This window comes from Marmota marmota, unplaced genomic scaffold, assembly GCF_001458135.2.
Source record: "Marmota marmota marmota unplaced genomic scaffold, marMar, whole genome shotgun sequence".
Classification (NCBI taxonomy): domain Eukaryota; kingdom Metazoa; phylum Chordata; class Mammalia; order Rodentia; family Sciuridae; genus Marmota; species Marmota marmota.
The window spans coordinates 1,585,168-1,600,419 of NW_026000327.1; the positions used below are offsets into that span (position 1 = coordinate 1,585,168).

At 41.2% G+C, this 15,252-nt stretch overlaps 1 protein-coding gene across 1 annotated transcript in view; it reads left to right on the forward strand.

Moving 5' to 3' along the window:
- Anos1 (anosmin 1) overlaps window positions 1-13,341 on the forward strand; it is a 129,219-nt gene extending 115,878 nt beyond the window's left edge. The window contains exons 9-13 of the mRNA XM_048797402.1: window positions 334-480; window positions 7,226-7,320; window positions 7,857-8,024; window positions 8,056-8,320; window positions 9,542-13,341. Coding sequence (XP_048653359.1) covers window positions 334-480; window positions 7,226-7,320; window positions 7,857-8,024; window positions 8,056-8,320; window positions 9,542-9,600 — 734 coding nt within the window. The 3' untranslated portion in view covers window positions 9,601-13,341. The remainder of the gene's footprint in view (window positions 1-333; window positions 481-7,225; window positions 7,321-7,856; window positions 8,025-8,055; window positions 8,321-9,541) is intronic.
- The last annotated feature ends 1,911 nt before the right edge of the window (window positions 13,342-15,252 follow it).

Sequence of the window (15,252 nt, forward strand, 5' to 3'; positions counted from 1 at the left end):
TCCTCCTCCTCCTTCTTCTTCTTCTTTTAAATGCTTATCTACAATGAGAAATGTTACCTGTTCCTTTTTCTAAAGTGCAAACACGGTAAACATAGATGGACTACCAATTTAAGGTCTGGGAATTCTGTGTAACACACCTGTAGCAGGCATTCCGGTGCATGGGGAAGCGGTTGGGGGTCATTATCTCAAACATAAAAGAACATGCGTTCATCACCTTCCACAGGGACCAAGAGGCTGGGAAAGAGGGACAGGATCGCGGGAAATACCCTGGAGTGAATATCAGATTGTTCTCAGTAAGTCAATTAAAGTGCTGTTTTGTTTTTTTTTTCATAGAAGAGCAGGTTGGGAAACCCAGAAAAGCTGTGATCCAAACACAGCCCCCCTTCCAAAGAAGACGGCCCCCGCGCCCCCTGGAAATCGGAGCTCCTTTCTACCAAGACAACCAGCTGCAAGTCAAGGTCTACTGGAAAAAGACAGAAGGTAGGCCAGGAGTTTTTGCTTCATTATTACTTGTGTTAAATTGCACAGTGATATAAATAAATATAGGATTTTTTTTTATACTAAGGATTTTACTCAGGGGCCCTCGACCACTGAGCCTCCTCCACAGCCCTATTGGAATTTTATTTACAGACAGGGTCTCACTGAGTTGCTTTAGTATCTTGTTTTTGCTGAGGCTGGCTTTGAACTCACGATCCTTCTGCCTCAGCCTCCCGAGATGCTGGGGTTACAGGTATGCAACACCCTGCCTGGCTAAATTAATTTTTATTTAAAAAAAAAAAAAAAGAATTGCATGTGGATTGGTGTTCTTTCAGAAGCTGTGTACGCATCTGTGTTTCAATCAGGTGTTTCCGGTGGATGTGTGCATATGTGTGCATAAAACATACACAATTATTGACACTCAGCATTGCATGGGTATGTGCTATCACCACACAGTTCTCCTAACGTTTTCAAGTGGCTGCATCCTATATATACCACCTCACTATTCCAGTACAGCAAGACATGGAGGTTCCCGTATAATTTCCAATTTCATAATCAATGCTATAATGAACACTTCTCCTTGGGATAGATTCTTCTTCTCTGAGCATTTATCTTTGGTATAAATCTCTTTTGTTTCCTTTACCCTGAGGATATTAATTGTGGCAAGAGTACTTTAGAATACATGACATACAAAATTTAAAGGCTTCTATGCATCTTAAAAACATAAGCAAAACAGGTGGTTTTTAACTGTTCAGTTTTACAAATTCTCATTCTTCTGAAGTCCTCTTTATTCAGGGCTTTGATGGTTCATAAGGAATATTGATGTCAGAGTAATTTTTTGCTCCAGAATTTTCTTTCAAGCTGCTGAGAACTATTCTATAAACAAAGCAACATAGCTCTTATAATTAATGTACTTCATTCCTAGCATAAGTTAATTGAATTTATAATTCATTAAACATTTATTAAATTATTATATAGCAGAATCACATATCCATATTAAAATTAATTTATAAAAATATAACATTAAATTTTATTTGATTTATTGCATTGATCAACTGTTAAATAAAATTATAGAATAATATTAATATCAACCATATTTCTTAATAATGCTAAAACTTTCCAGTGTGGTGGTGGTGTGTACCTGTCATCCCAGCAGCTCAGGAGGCTGAGGCAGGAGGATCCCAAGTTCAAAGCCAGCCTCAGCAACTTAGCAAGGCCCTGAGCAACTTAGGGAGAATCTGTCTTAAAATAAAAAATAAAAAGGACTGGGGAGGTGGCTCAGTGGTTGAGTGCCCTTTGGATTCAATCTCTGGTGCCAAATAAATAAATAAATGAAAACGAGTCTTTTTCTAAAGCTCTGTGGTACTAGGTTTGTACCCAATTAAGCAAACATATGCAGGTTACTTTGGGGAATTTTCATATTGTCCTTTGACATAATTTTTCAATTTTGAGACAATAGCTCACTGTCTTAACCACTGTAGCCTTATTAATTAGTTTCATGAGACGTCCTCGGGTTTTTTACTTGTTTTTACAAATTGTCTCGAGAACTCTTAGCCCTTTGCATTTTACCATAACTATTTGAATCAATCCTTCAGTTCCTACACAAACCTTTTGTGCTTTATATTAATGTCGAAATTCATCTATGTATTCATGATTGGAGAATTCACATCTTGTTTAAAAATACTGCCCAGCATGGTCATTCATGCCGATAATCCAAGTGGTTTGGGAGGCAGAGGCTGGAGGATCACAAGTTGGAGGCTAGTCTTAGCAACTTAAGGAGGCCCTACGCAACTCAGCGAGACCCCGTATCAAAATAAAAATTACAAAACAAAACAAAACAGGCTAATGTTTTAGTTCAGTGTTTAAGTACTCCTGGGTTCAGTCCCCAGTACCAAATAAATAGGTATACAACTGAGGGCTGGGATATAGCTCAGTTGATAGAGTGTTTTCCTAGCATGCAAAGGGTCTTGGATTCAATCTCTAGAACCATGACAGAAAAATGATCAAATAATAAAAATACTGAATCTTACAACCTGTAAGCATGGTGGTATATTCCTTTATTCAGATTTTAAATTTTCCTGTCAATCCCGTCTCCTGATGTATTATTATAAAGAGACAATAAGACCTTTGATTGTGGTTATTCCAAGATGTGTTCATTTTGATCCTGTTATAGATGACATGTGTTTTCTGAGCTCGTATTTTATAACTGCATTTTTTTATTCATATTCTGACTCTGAATCCAGAAATACTGTTACGTTGATATTCTCCGTATTTATTTCTAACCTTGGATCATTTAAACTATCATTTTCTCAAATCTGTGAATCGATCATTTAAAACATATAGGCGAGAAATTCTGTCTGTACTCATCAGCCAACATCGGGGTGCACAGTGGTATCGAATTTGACATTACAACATATGATATAACCATTGGGCAATAAGAGACCACATCCAAAAACAAGGAAGTGGCATGGATTTTAAAACCAATGTCCTTGTGACTTGTGTTTAGCAGCTTGGACATGATAGTTGGGTTGTAAGCCGGAGTGCTAAGTGAGAAAGTCTACTCAACACTGAATGTGTGGGATCGCGTATCATCTTTAACCAGACACTTCTCTCAGCTGATGTTGTTTGTGATTTTAGGCTCCTGGGGGCATAGCTCATTTTTGCTGTGTGGTAACAGAACAGGCACTTGGTGTCGGCCTTCCGGCTCTGGACTTGGTGTTTTTACAGCATAAATAGGAAAAATGAGCTCAGAGAGACAGGGGACTTCATGCTGCCGTTTTAAGCAGAGGTGCCTAGCAGGGGTCCCCAAATGGTTATGGGTTGTATGAGAACCAGAAAGTGCCGTCCCACCAAGGTTATGTCCATCTACCACCCTGGGCAAGGACTCTACCACCTACCAGGCACCATTTCCAGGGTGTGAAACACTGCAACCAGAAACAGAAAGAAATCTCTACCTCAATGCAGTTGACCTTCTATAGTGCCCTTCCAAACGTATGTCCCCTCTGGCTGCAGCTGTGACCTCTGGTTCCCAGGACGGCTGTTGTCCTCGGGTACCCCAAGATGCACTCTGGTTCTCAGAGATGCAATGTCAAGAAACCCAAGGTGCCTGATCATGAGCCCTTCATGAACGTAGGCGTTTGCAATCAATGGAAAATTTTAGCTCTCTTCATTTACGCTGTGCACGGCGAGTTCGACGTCTTTGAGAAACAGATTGAACGCATCTCATGTTTGAGGCATATTGAAAGTAAATTCCCAAATTTAAAAATACTTTTTCGAGGATTTCTACCTGATGCTATTGGTTTGTGGAAGGAAGGAATGGAGTTCAGAAGTAGATTAATTGGGCAGTCACGATAGAATTTTCATGTACAGTTGTACCCTGGTGTCTGCAGGAGATCGGTTCCTAATTCCCTGTGGATATTCACGTGCTTGATATAGAATTATTATATTTGCATATAAATTATGCACCTTCTTCTGTATACTTTATATCATCTCTAAGCAACTTGTAATACCTAATACCATGTAAACACTATGTAAAAACTATTTACATACAACTGTTACACTCTTTTCATTTGTATTACTTTTTACTTTTTGTAACAACTGTTTTATACTCTTTTCATTTGTATTACTTTTTACCAATGTATTGCTATTTTTTCCCAATATTTCCTATTCATTGTCTGCTTGAACAATGTTGTGTTTAATATTCTGGGTACAGGTCAATCTCTGCACTCAACATCTAAAGTGTGAGCTCTTAAGATCTCAATAACTTGGAAGAGGAAGGTAGAGACATTTTCTGTAAATGAGTATTGCGGGAGTGAGGGTCTCCAAACTGATTCTTTTTAGTTCGGCTCAAAAAACATAAACAAGTGTGAGTGTTGCAGTTTGCCTTTTATTTTTTATTTTATGCAGTTATCTATGTTTTGTGGTGTTGGCCTATGAAACCAGGACCTCCCACGTCCTAGGCAAGTCCTCTACCACTGAGCTTCAAAGGCTGACCCTGGTTTGTCTTTTTAAAAGAAATCTCCTCAAATTGGCCTCTTGGAGCACCATTTGAAATCATGGAAGAGGCTGGACTGGGTGGCACACACCTATAATCCCAGTGACTCAGGAGGCTGAGGCAGGAGGACCACAAGTTCAAGGCCAGCCTCAGCCTCAGCCACTTAGCAGGCCCCTAAGCAGCTTAGCAAGACCCTATCTCAAAACTGAAAATTAAAAAGGGCTGGGAATGTGGCTCAGTGGTTAAGCACCCCTGGATTTAATCCTCAGTACCCAAATTAAAATTTTTTAAAAAATCAAAAATAAAATTATTGAGGACATTTAAAATCTGAGCTTATTTAATATTTTATGTTCCTAGATTGCTTTTACCTCCCTAGTGCAATGTGGTGTCCTCGAGCACACTGTTTCTCTTTCCTGTGTTAGATTATGAGTGAGTGAGCACTCGTTCGCTTGTCATTTGATAAATGTTTGCTGAGTATATCCCTATCTTGTAAGGTGGTCATCTTTGGGCACCCAAAAGTGACACCGAGTGGGTGCCATCTTGGAGCTCATGCAGCTGTAGCCAAATGGGGTCTCAGGATGAGTCCAACAATCCCAGGAACAAACCACCCGACAACCAGAGGGGACGCTACATGAGAGGGCCCTGCCTAGGCAGCCGTGAATGTCACGAGGCGAGACCTGGTAGGCCGGGTGGCCTACCATCTCTCTTCTGAAGTCAAAGGAAAGCCATTCAGTCACTTAAAGATGGAGGAAGGTCACCATAACCCTCCGGAAACTCGAGAAGACATGAAGACTCATTCTCCCCTGGAGCCTCCGGAGGAGCACAGCCATCCAGCACCTTGATTTGAGCCCAGAGGAAGCCCTTCCAGCCGTCCATCTGCCCAAGAGAACCCGTCCCTGGTGTTCGAAGCAACCACAGGTGGCGTCTGTCTGGCCACAGGGGCTTCGCACATTGCTGGTCTTCAAACACCTGCCCAGCCCCTGGCCCTGCCCTTGTTTGCATCCTTAGTTACAGAGAAAGGGCAGAGGCTCAGTGAGTTTGGGGGACGAGTTTCCCGACACCCATGTTGTGCTCAAGGTTACCTCCTGCACCCCGAGTGCAGTGTGGGTGATTTAGGGGGCAGAGATCAAGTGTGCAGAGTTGGGGACACTGAGTGTGGGTGTCCCCATTCCTTGCTCCAGTGTGAGCCACCATATGTAAAGTGCTAGCTTGTGGTCAATATGCCCTACCACCCCAGTGTCTGTAATTATCTGTAGACCTATGATCTTCTAACTTAACATACATCTTTTTGTTGTTGTTGTTTTGGTACCAGGGATTGAACCCAGGGGTACTTAACCACTGAGCCTCATCCCCAACCCTTTTTTATATTTTATTCAGAGATAGCATCTTGCTGAGTTGCGGAGGCTGGCTTTGAACTCACGATCCTCCTGCCTCAGCCTTCCAAGCTGCCTAACATGTATTTTACTGGTGTATTTTGTTCATTATTATTAGCCTAGTTCCATCCATTTGCAGGATGCAGGAGAGCGGCCCTTTCTATGTGGTCCATTACTCATGGATTGACTTCATCCTTACGTATAATGCAGAATTCTTCTTTTTTTTTTTTTTAAAGGGGCCTTGATGTCTGCCATGTAAGCATGAGAGCCCCTTCGTAAGCCATTTCCTTTTGAACTCAATGTCACGGGTGCCCACTTTATATCTGTTTATTCTCTCTTATTTCAATAGCTTCTTGTCTGCTTCCAAGTTGCTCAAAACCAGTTCCCACCAGATCAACCCAATTTTTTCAAAGAGATTCCTTCCCATCTGAAAACCCTCAGCAAACGCTTGGCGTGAATGTTCCAGATGAGAGGTTAATCAGGGGCAGAGCCTGGCCTTTCACACCCCGGGGCACATTGGGGTGACTAATAATGTTGCACCGAGTCATTGCTGTATTTCTCTGCCGTGCTTAAATTTCAACACAGGTTTATTCTCCATATTCACTACATAATCAGGATTTCTACTGAATCTGCATACCGCCTTTGACTATGCATTTTTTTATGCGTGCCTGTAGAATTTTATTTTCTGTCTTCCTGCTCTCTCAGTTTTTTTTTTGGGGGGGGTGGGTACTGAAGATTGAACTCAGGGGCACTCGACCCCTGAGCCCCGTCCCCAGCCCTATTTTGTATTTTATTTAGAGACAGGGTCTCCCTGAGTTGCTTAGGGCCTCACTTTGGCGGAGGCTGGCTTTGAACTCCTGATCCTCCTGCCTCAGCCTCCCGAGCTGCTGGGATTACAGGCGTGTGCCACTGCGCCGGGCTCTGTTCTCTCAGTTTTAAGAACATCAGGCTACATGGTACTCTAGCTTGGACCTAGGATGTCCCTCAGGGCCTATGTGTTGAAGATTTGGTCCCTAACTTGGCTGGGAGGTGACGGAGCCTTTGTAAGAGGTGGAGCCTAGTGGAAGGTCTTTTGGTTGTTGGGGACATGTCTCCAAGGAATCTGAGGGACTTTGGCCTCTTCCTCTTCTTCTCTTTTCACTCCCTGACCATGCGGGGAGCAGGTTGGCTCAGCCTGTTTTCCCCACCATGGTGAGCTGCTTTCTCGGATGCTTGAAAGCAATGTGTCTGCCCAAGAGTGATCTTGAACCCCGGAGCCAAAATAAACCTTTTCTCTCTATAAGTTGATTCTGTCAGGTATTTGTGACAGTCATGGCATGCTGACTCACACATGTGGAACGTGACTACCAGGCTGTTTCTTTTGTGTGTTTTGACACCACAGATCCCAGCATCAATAGATACCATGTGCAGTGGTTTCCAGAGGTGTGTGCTCACAACAAAACGGCCGGATCGGAGACATCATCTGCTGTGACCCACGTAAGGAGACGACTGTACTCGTTGGCTCTGTGTAGTTTGGGGATGCATTTGGTTTGTGCATGTAACAGTCAGAGGGCTGTGCAAACCACATTCGTGCCACGGATAACTCATTCTCACCAACTGCTATTACATAATGACCTGCGGGCAGCTGGAATACCCAAGATGGTGTCCACTCCACCTTTATCCATTTATACCACTGCCTTGAGACCTTCTGTGGCCAGCCAGCACAGTGCTTACAGAGTCCCTAGGACAGTGGAAGACTTTTTCCGAGTATCTGTCTCCTTTATTTTAACTGCATAAAATGTCTGGATTATTATTATTATTATTATTATTTGTATCAGGAATTGAACTCAGGGGCCCTTGACCACTGAGCCCCGCGTCCCCAGCCCTATTTTGTACTTTATTTAGAGACAGGGTCTCACTGAGTTGCTTAGCGCCTCACTTTTGCTGAGGCTGGCTTTGAACTCACGATCCTCCTGCCTCAGCCTCCCAAGGATTTATTATTTATTGCTCTGTGTCTCTTTCTCTTGTTCCAGGAAAATTACATCATTCTTCAGGACCTGTCCTTTTCCTGCAAATATAAGGTGAGCGTCCAACCTATCCGGCCAAAGAGCCACTCGAAGGCAGAGACCATATTCTTCTCTACCCCGCCATGCTCTGCTCTGAAGGGGAAAAGCCACAAGCACGTTAATTGTCCCGGTGACACAGGTAGGAAGAACTTGTTGCCCGTCCAGGTCCCTGGTGGTCAGTGACCCTTTGAAAATGTTCCTCCTTGCAGACCGGCTGCCTGCAGTTGCTATGAGTTTGTTTTTCTGTATGAGAAACACACCCACCAGCCCCTGGGGACGCTCTCTGCAGGACCATCACGTGCTAACGGTGCCCAACCTGAGGCCATCCACCCTTTACCGGCTGGAAGTTCAAGTGCTCACCACCGGAGGAGAGGGGCCCGCCACCATCAAAACCTTCCGCACCCCAGGCCTGCCGCCCTCGGCTGCCCACAGTGAGTAGACTCGGGGCCAGGTGCCCGGGCAGGCCTTGCGGGCGCAGGGAAAGATCTTGGTGAAAAGTGAGGACAAGGCATTGGTTAGTATGCATGTCTGGGAAGCAGGAATTCTCCTTATCTGGAACAAGATGGTCCCCGCCTGTATCTATTTACTGGATTTGCTTTAGTGAAAAGTATGTGGAGGGTGCTTACTGCATGCCTGTTGAACTCAGGATCCTCCTGCCTCAGCCTCCTGAGCCGCGGGGAAGTCAGGTGTGTGCCACCTCACCAGGAAAAATCAAGATTTTCATATATTAAAACACAAGAACTGATTTTTGTGAAGATGCTCATTTTTTATTAGAGATTTTACGATCATATATGGCAGGAGTTTTCCTATAGTACACCCACTGTATCTACTCTATTTAGAGCCAAATTAAGTAAAATTGATGAAAAATATGTTCACTTACTCTTCCCAAATGAATAGCCTCTTGATGATGTTTACATCATGGAGTTCATTAAAGTTTTTATTGCTTAAATTCAAAAACCAATTCTTAAAGATTTGTGTATGGATAAGAAAATTGAGATCAATCTAATTTTTTTTTTTTTTTTTGGGTACTGGAGATTGAACCAGGAGCGCTAAACCACTGAGCCACTTCCTCAACCCTTTCTATTTTTTATCTAGAGACAGGGTCTCGCTAAGCTGCTTAGGGTCTCTCTAAGTTGCTGAGCCTGCCTTTGAACTTGAACTCTGATTTTTTGAAACAGTGGATAGCATTTGCATCTACGACCTGGTTTGCTTTGGGGTTTGCAGAAAAACAAAAACTGTCTCAATGAGAGAGTTTGCAAGCCCTGTCTTTGCATCTATAACAGTTAAATAAAATGTTCTTCTCCAAATCTCCTTTGAAATTCTGTTTACCAAAATAATTTGTTCATTTTTAAAATGGTGTTTTGAGGAAATAATAAAGAAGATTATGATTTGCATGAAGGATTAGGAGCTTCTCTCTTGGTCATTTTACGGTTTGGGGGTAGGTACAAGGAAAGACGGAGGGGAAATTGGGGCAAGACAGAGAAGAGAAAGGATGAACGTGTGTCTGGGCCCTCAGGGTTGCAATAGGAAAGATTCCCCACAGAGGCAGCCAGCGCTAGCTGCAGTCCACAGCCATCCTGAGGAGTCCATGGGTTTGCACTATTATTCACTATGTATGGGGCCATGTGACTGAGAGGTTTTGTCACTTCTAGGACCCCACCTGAAACACCATCACCTGCATCATTACAAGCCTTCTCCAGAAAGGTACTGAACTGCTCCAAGGCTTGGAGGGACCGGGGACACGGCCACGTCCCCCGCCCACCGCCCCCAAAGAAGCGGCAGGTACTTCTGAGAGACCTTCCTCTCCTGGGCACTTCTGGGCACCTCTGCTAGTCCCAGCTGCTCCTGGAACATCGCAGTCAGTCACCAGGACGGACAAGAGTTCCTTCCGAAAACAAGACCAAGACCAGGTCCAGTCAACCCTGAATTTCAGTTTTGTCTGCGGTTTTGCTCATCTCGATCGACTATTTGCAGAATTGAGATCTCCCTGAATTTGGAACAGCAAAATATCCAAGCTGAGGATTGGAACCAGGACCCAGTTCACATGCATATCCCACATACCTTGAATCCACAGATCAGACTTGATTAAATTATTGTTTTGATTTACAAGCCTTTGGGCCTGACTTCTCCAATCTTTCATAAGAGCCTTTTTATCATGGATGGGTGGTTTTTAACTCACAGACCTTGCAGTCTGAATTATACTCCTAAATTTAAATCTAAAAATGGTCCCACATTAAGCATATTAGGTTTCCTTTTACACAAAGAATACTGAAGATCCAGTCTGTAACTTATTATTAACAAGACACCGCAAAGCAGAGGAACTGAATGAATTAAGATGCTTCCTAGATTTTTTTTTGCCTTGGAACAATGAAAATTCTTTTTCGAGGATACCTTTTAGTAGTTCGCCCAATGTGGGAGATTTTCCTGATGTGTTAACTTATTTATTTTGTTAGTGCAGAAAACAACCATTATTTGCTTTGTTTCACTGTCAAGAAATTCAAAAACGTCTTGCTTCAAATGAAAAGATCTGAACTCGTGAGCATTTTTAAAAGACCTTTACCGAGTTTTGTCTTTTCTGAATCTAAGGAAGCTAATTTGCACGTGAGAATATTCTCAATGAAGTAAAAGATAAATAAATAAAAAAGTCTTATTGATTAGAACAAAAGGATGATTATTTCCCTTTTACTAACCTTTACTTTTTCAAATCTATTAAATCTTTTTGATTGGAAAATTTATTCTATTCCAGACCGTCCCCGAGTACAATGAACTCAAGTCAAGATACGTCATCAGGATAATGGTGGTGCAGAGTTTGCGGGGGCGGGGGGGGAGGCAACCTGAAACACAGAACTATTTGAGTTGAGGGAACACCCACATACGTGGTTTAAAATATGCATAGATGTGCGTCTATACAGCACCAGTGTGTGTGTGTGTGTGCTCATCTATGTCTGTACATATATCCATGTGAAGATGTACTCCTATACGAAATTACCCAGGTACTTACACCTACAGGAAAATAACCAGAGCATGCATTCGCTATTGGACAGCCCGGCAGTGGTGGGAGAGACTGCGTTCTCTAAAGATCATAAATGGATAATAGATGATTTATTTCCCCCATCCATGTGGATTCTGTAAGAAAAAAGGAATTTTTTTCTACATCATACAGAGCTCCCCCATTTGATAGTCTCTCTGAATACAACAGTAAGCCGGTAAGGTTGCCCTTAGTTTTGGGGAAGGACTTGCCCCTGGTCCTTTTGCCGTGTCTTGGGTGTGTGCCAACACCAGACACTCCAGGTGCCATGGCCCGCTCGGAGCTCACTGTGTCTGTGATGTCACAGTGCTGTCCAAGGCAGGGGATAGCAATGTGGAGAACATCCCTCTTATTATTATGTGGGTGGGGCAGAGCTGGAGGCCACCGTCTCTGAACCTGGATACCTAATGGTAGATTTTGACACCGTTGCCTGTGTATTCAAGGATTTAAAAAGTGGAGAATGTAGGAATGCTTTGCCTCTGTGTGTAAGCAACGGGAAACAGGCGGACATTCTACCTTGTGTTATGAAATCACCTGATTCTAAGAAAAAGCAGAGACCAGGAAACAGCCTTTGTTTAAAAGCACCCCGAGCTTAGACAAAACCACAGCTGTCCCCAACTATGATGAATTCTAGGGTCATTACCAGCATCTGATTTTCAATTTCTTAAAATTTCAAAAACACTGAAACCGTTAACGATTGGCTGCGTGCATGTCTTTTACCTAAATCTGTCACAAAACAAGTCAAAATATTTATGCCAGCAGAGTTTTGTACTTTTGTATAGTTAAAAATGCAGGAGTATATACATAGATACAAAAATATTATTAAATTATTATGTAAATTTAATGTTATAAAATTTAATCGTGTTTCTTTTGTCTGGGGAGAAGACCTCGAGCAAATATATTTTCAGCTCAGATGATGAATCTGAAACTGACATCATCCTTAAGAAATCCAAAACAGCTTTTATGAGTGTCTAATTTTGTTATGGTATTCAGAAATTTAAATTTTATTAGTGTTACTGGAAGGAAAACACTATTAATGAAGTAGTAAAAGAAGTGTTTCTTTTTCGAATTTTAGTGATCCCCAGTAATAATCAAATCATCAAAAATCGTTAAATTTTTTTGAATTTTAGAAATATGAGTGCCCTAATAAAAGTGACAAAAATCTATTCGTTTTTTTTCAAAATAAGATACCATTTTAGTTCATCATTTTTGAATGTGCTTTATTGAAATTAGATGCATTTCTCTCCAATGAGAAAAGTAGATCCAATGATTAAAAAATCGAGTTCATCAATAATATCCCCACCAGATAAAGATGGTTAATTCGATATATCCAACAGCCATCTACATTATTTTCACTTATAAGATTTACTCCTTAGTGATGAATTTTTCTGTGCTGACACCTTTTTCTAAGTGGAATTTCATGGAAAGGATTTTTACAAACTAGCATGTGTCCATTAAATAGCTTGTTACGGCATATGACATATTAAAGTTTATGACAGGTATTTTTGAAATGTTTATTAAGTAACACGTTCAGATTAAAAACACACCCAAATCCTGGAAATACCCTGCTCCCCGACACCCACATGAACTGACTCAATCAGGATTTCTCAAATGTAGCACTTTTAAATTGGGCCTGCAGAGGTCTTTGGTGTAGGGGGCTATGCATTGCAGGGTGTTTACCTGTCCCCGGGGGCACGAGAAGACCCCATTGAGAACTGGTGATCTTTACTGAGAATTTGCCCTTTATAAGAAAAGCCCCAATGTATCCGCAAATGCCACGTACAATACTGACTTATTTATATCCTTTATTACACTGTGTCCACGGCTTTTCAAATTTACACATCCCCATAATTGCAAATAACTCTAGATCTTATTAAAAGAAGATTTACACCATACCCAGAGCACCAAGGCTAAGTATCTGCATGTATCTGAAACTTCATCTTGAAATATAAAGGAATCCATGAAGATGTGCACTCTCACCTATGATTTTGCATGACCACGGTCGGTTTCCTGTAAGGCATGGACCCTCCTGACTGTCTTACCGCTGCTGAATATTTTAGCAACTTATACAATTTATAGAGTGATTAACTGAGTTCTGTATAAAGTTATTATTTTTTTTCCTCTTCTTTAATTATATTGTAGTTTGCAGATAACAGAGCTGTTACCCTCTCACCCAAAAGGTCTGTAGAAGTCATGTCACTTCTCGCGGTCACTGAAAGTCAGTATTTATTTATGTGTGTAATAAAAAAACAGTTGGATTTCTGTGTATGTCTGTCATGTTATTTAGAGAGAAGTAATCTTGTAAAAAACGTTTTGTAAAGAAAAAACAAGAAAGTATTGTACATAGCCTGATATTCCACGACTCGTTATTTTCCTGTTAGAGTTTGTACATACTGATTCAGTAATAAAGCATCTTTAAACCTGTCTGGGGATTTGATCCATTCATTTCTTAAAGGAATCTCTCTCTCTCTCTCTCTCTCTCTCTCTCTCTCTCTCTTGCCCTTCTCTCTTGTCTTTAATTTAAGAAGAAAAATCACTAGTGTCCTATGAGAGTTTCAAAATATCTAAGTCTCCCTGAAAGTATGAATGGAATTGGGGTTCTGCTCAGTGTGAACAGGACAGAACTTCAGTTTAACGAGAATATTTTGGAGTTTGACAATCAACACTTCAGGGTCTTTTCATCGTATTGAAAATTGCAACTCCTAATACCTCTGGTGGCATTTTTTTTTTTTTATCTGTAGTAAAACTGCAGTCTACAGTTTTAAGTTGCTTTTCCCTGCCTGGATGTATCCGGAAAATTGAGGATGTATGCGGTACTCATAGCATATATTCAAATGTCTCTTTTTACTACTCGATAAAATATTGAAGGCCTAAAATCTCCCCTACCTAAGTACAGCTTTATGAAGTTTGTAGCACCACCACCGGGAATTCAGGTGCGGAAGGCTACATAGGACAAGAATAGGTGTAGGGGAAGGATGCAGGATGGTCAATCCAGAGGAGGAGAAAGTACACTGGGCGACGTCTGGTTGTGGGGAGAGGGCAGGGGATGGGACTGGCTCATGGGTATGGGGCTTCCTTTTCTGGTTGATGGAAATGTTTTGGAACCAACAGAAGCCGTGGTGGTAAACCATTGAAAATGTACGAAATACCACTGAATTGTGCTTCTCGTAAAGGTTCATTTCACATTGTGTGAAGCTCACCTCCGTTCAAAGGTGATGTTAGTAAATACCACCTAATTCCCCAATGCCAGCATAGGTGGAGGGTGTATACGGTATTAATATACATTCTGTTTAGTAACTCGTAGATAGTATACATACATTATAAGATTATAATATGAGACATTATTTTATAAGATTATTATACGTTGTAGAATGTTTACTGATTTGTGATTGATGGACCTTGTTGTTAAAGGAAAAGTAGATTTAGGGGTGACAGAACTGAAATTTGAAAAATAGGAATTGGGACACAGGGTGTGTACCTATTTCTTCTCTACCTTGAACTTTTTGGGGGGAATTATTATTATTATTATTATTATTATTATACTGAGGATTGAGCCCACAGTGCTTTACCACTGAGCCACATCCCCAGCCCATTTTTGCTTTTTTTAAATTTTGAAGCAAAGTCTCACTAAGTGGCTTAGGTCCTCACTAAACTGCTGAGGCTGGCCTCAAACTTGTGAGCCTCTTTACTCAGCCTCTGGATTTTCTGGGATTATAGGCATGTGCCACCACGCCTGGCTGAATCATGAGATTATTCCTCTAAACCCTTCATCGGGTTTCCCGTAATGTGATATCTTCCAAAATTATAGCACAATATCACAACCAGGAAATTGATGCTGATACACACCATATATCATACGCACGCAGGCTCAGGTGTACATGTGAGGTTTTGTGGGTATTTAATTCTTTGCAAGTTTTATCGCATGTGTACAAGCCAATGTGTTTTAAGCAGATGAACATCTAAAACACATCCAATTCCCTAAGTAAATTAGCTTAAGGAAATATTGTCTTTTTTCACATTCCTCTAAAGCAGAATGTAATTTACTTTATATGAATTTTAACTTTAACACAGTAGAAACGATCAACTCAATGTGTATTTGATTTTATCTTGAATTTCAATCAATGGATTGCTTTCAAAAAAATGGCTGAGTGCTTAACAAGTCTGTCTAGAAAAAAAAAAAATCTATGCATCCAATGAAACTAAATTTATGGGCAAGTAAAATGTATAGATTTGAAAAAAAAAATCATTTCCCAGAGAGGAATTGGGTTGCATATTTACGGTCTAGAGTGGATCTGAAGAAATAGAAGGACATGGAAATTCACTATTGTTTAGAAA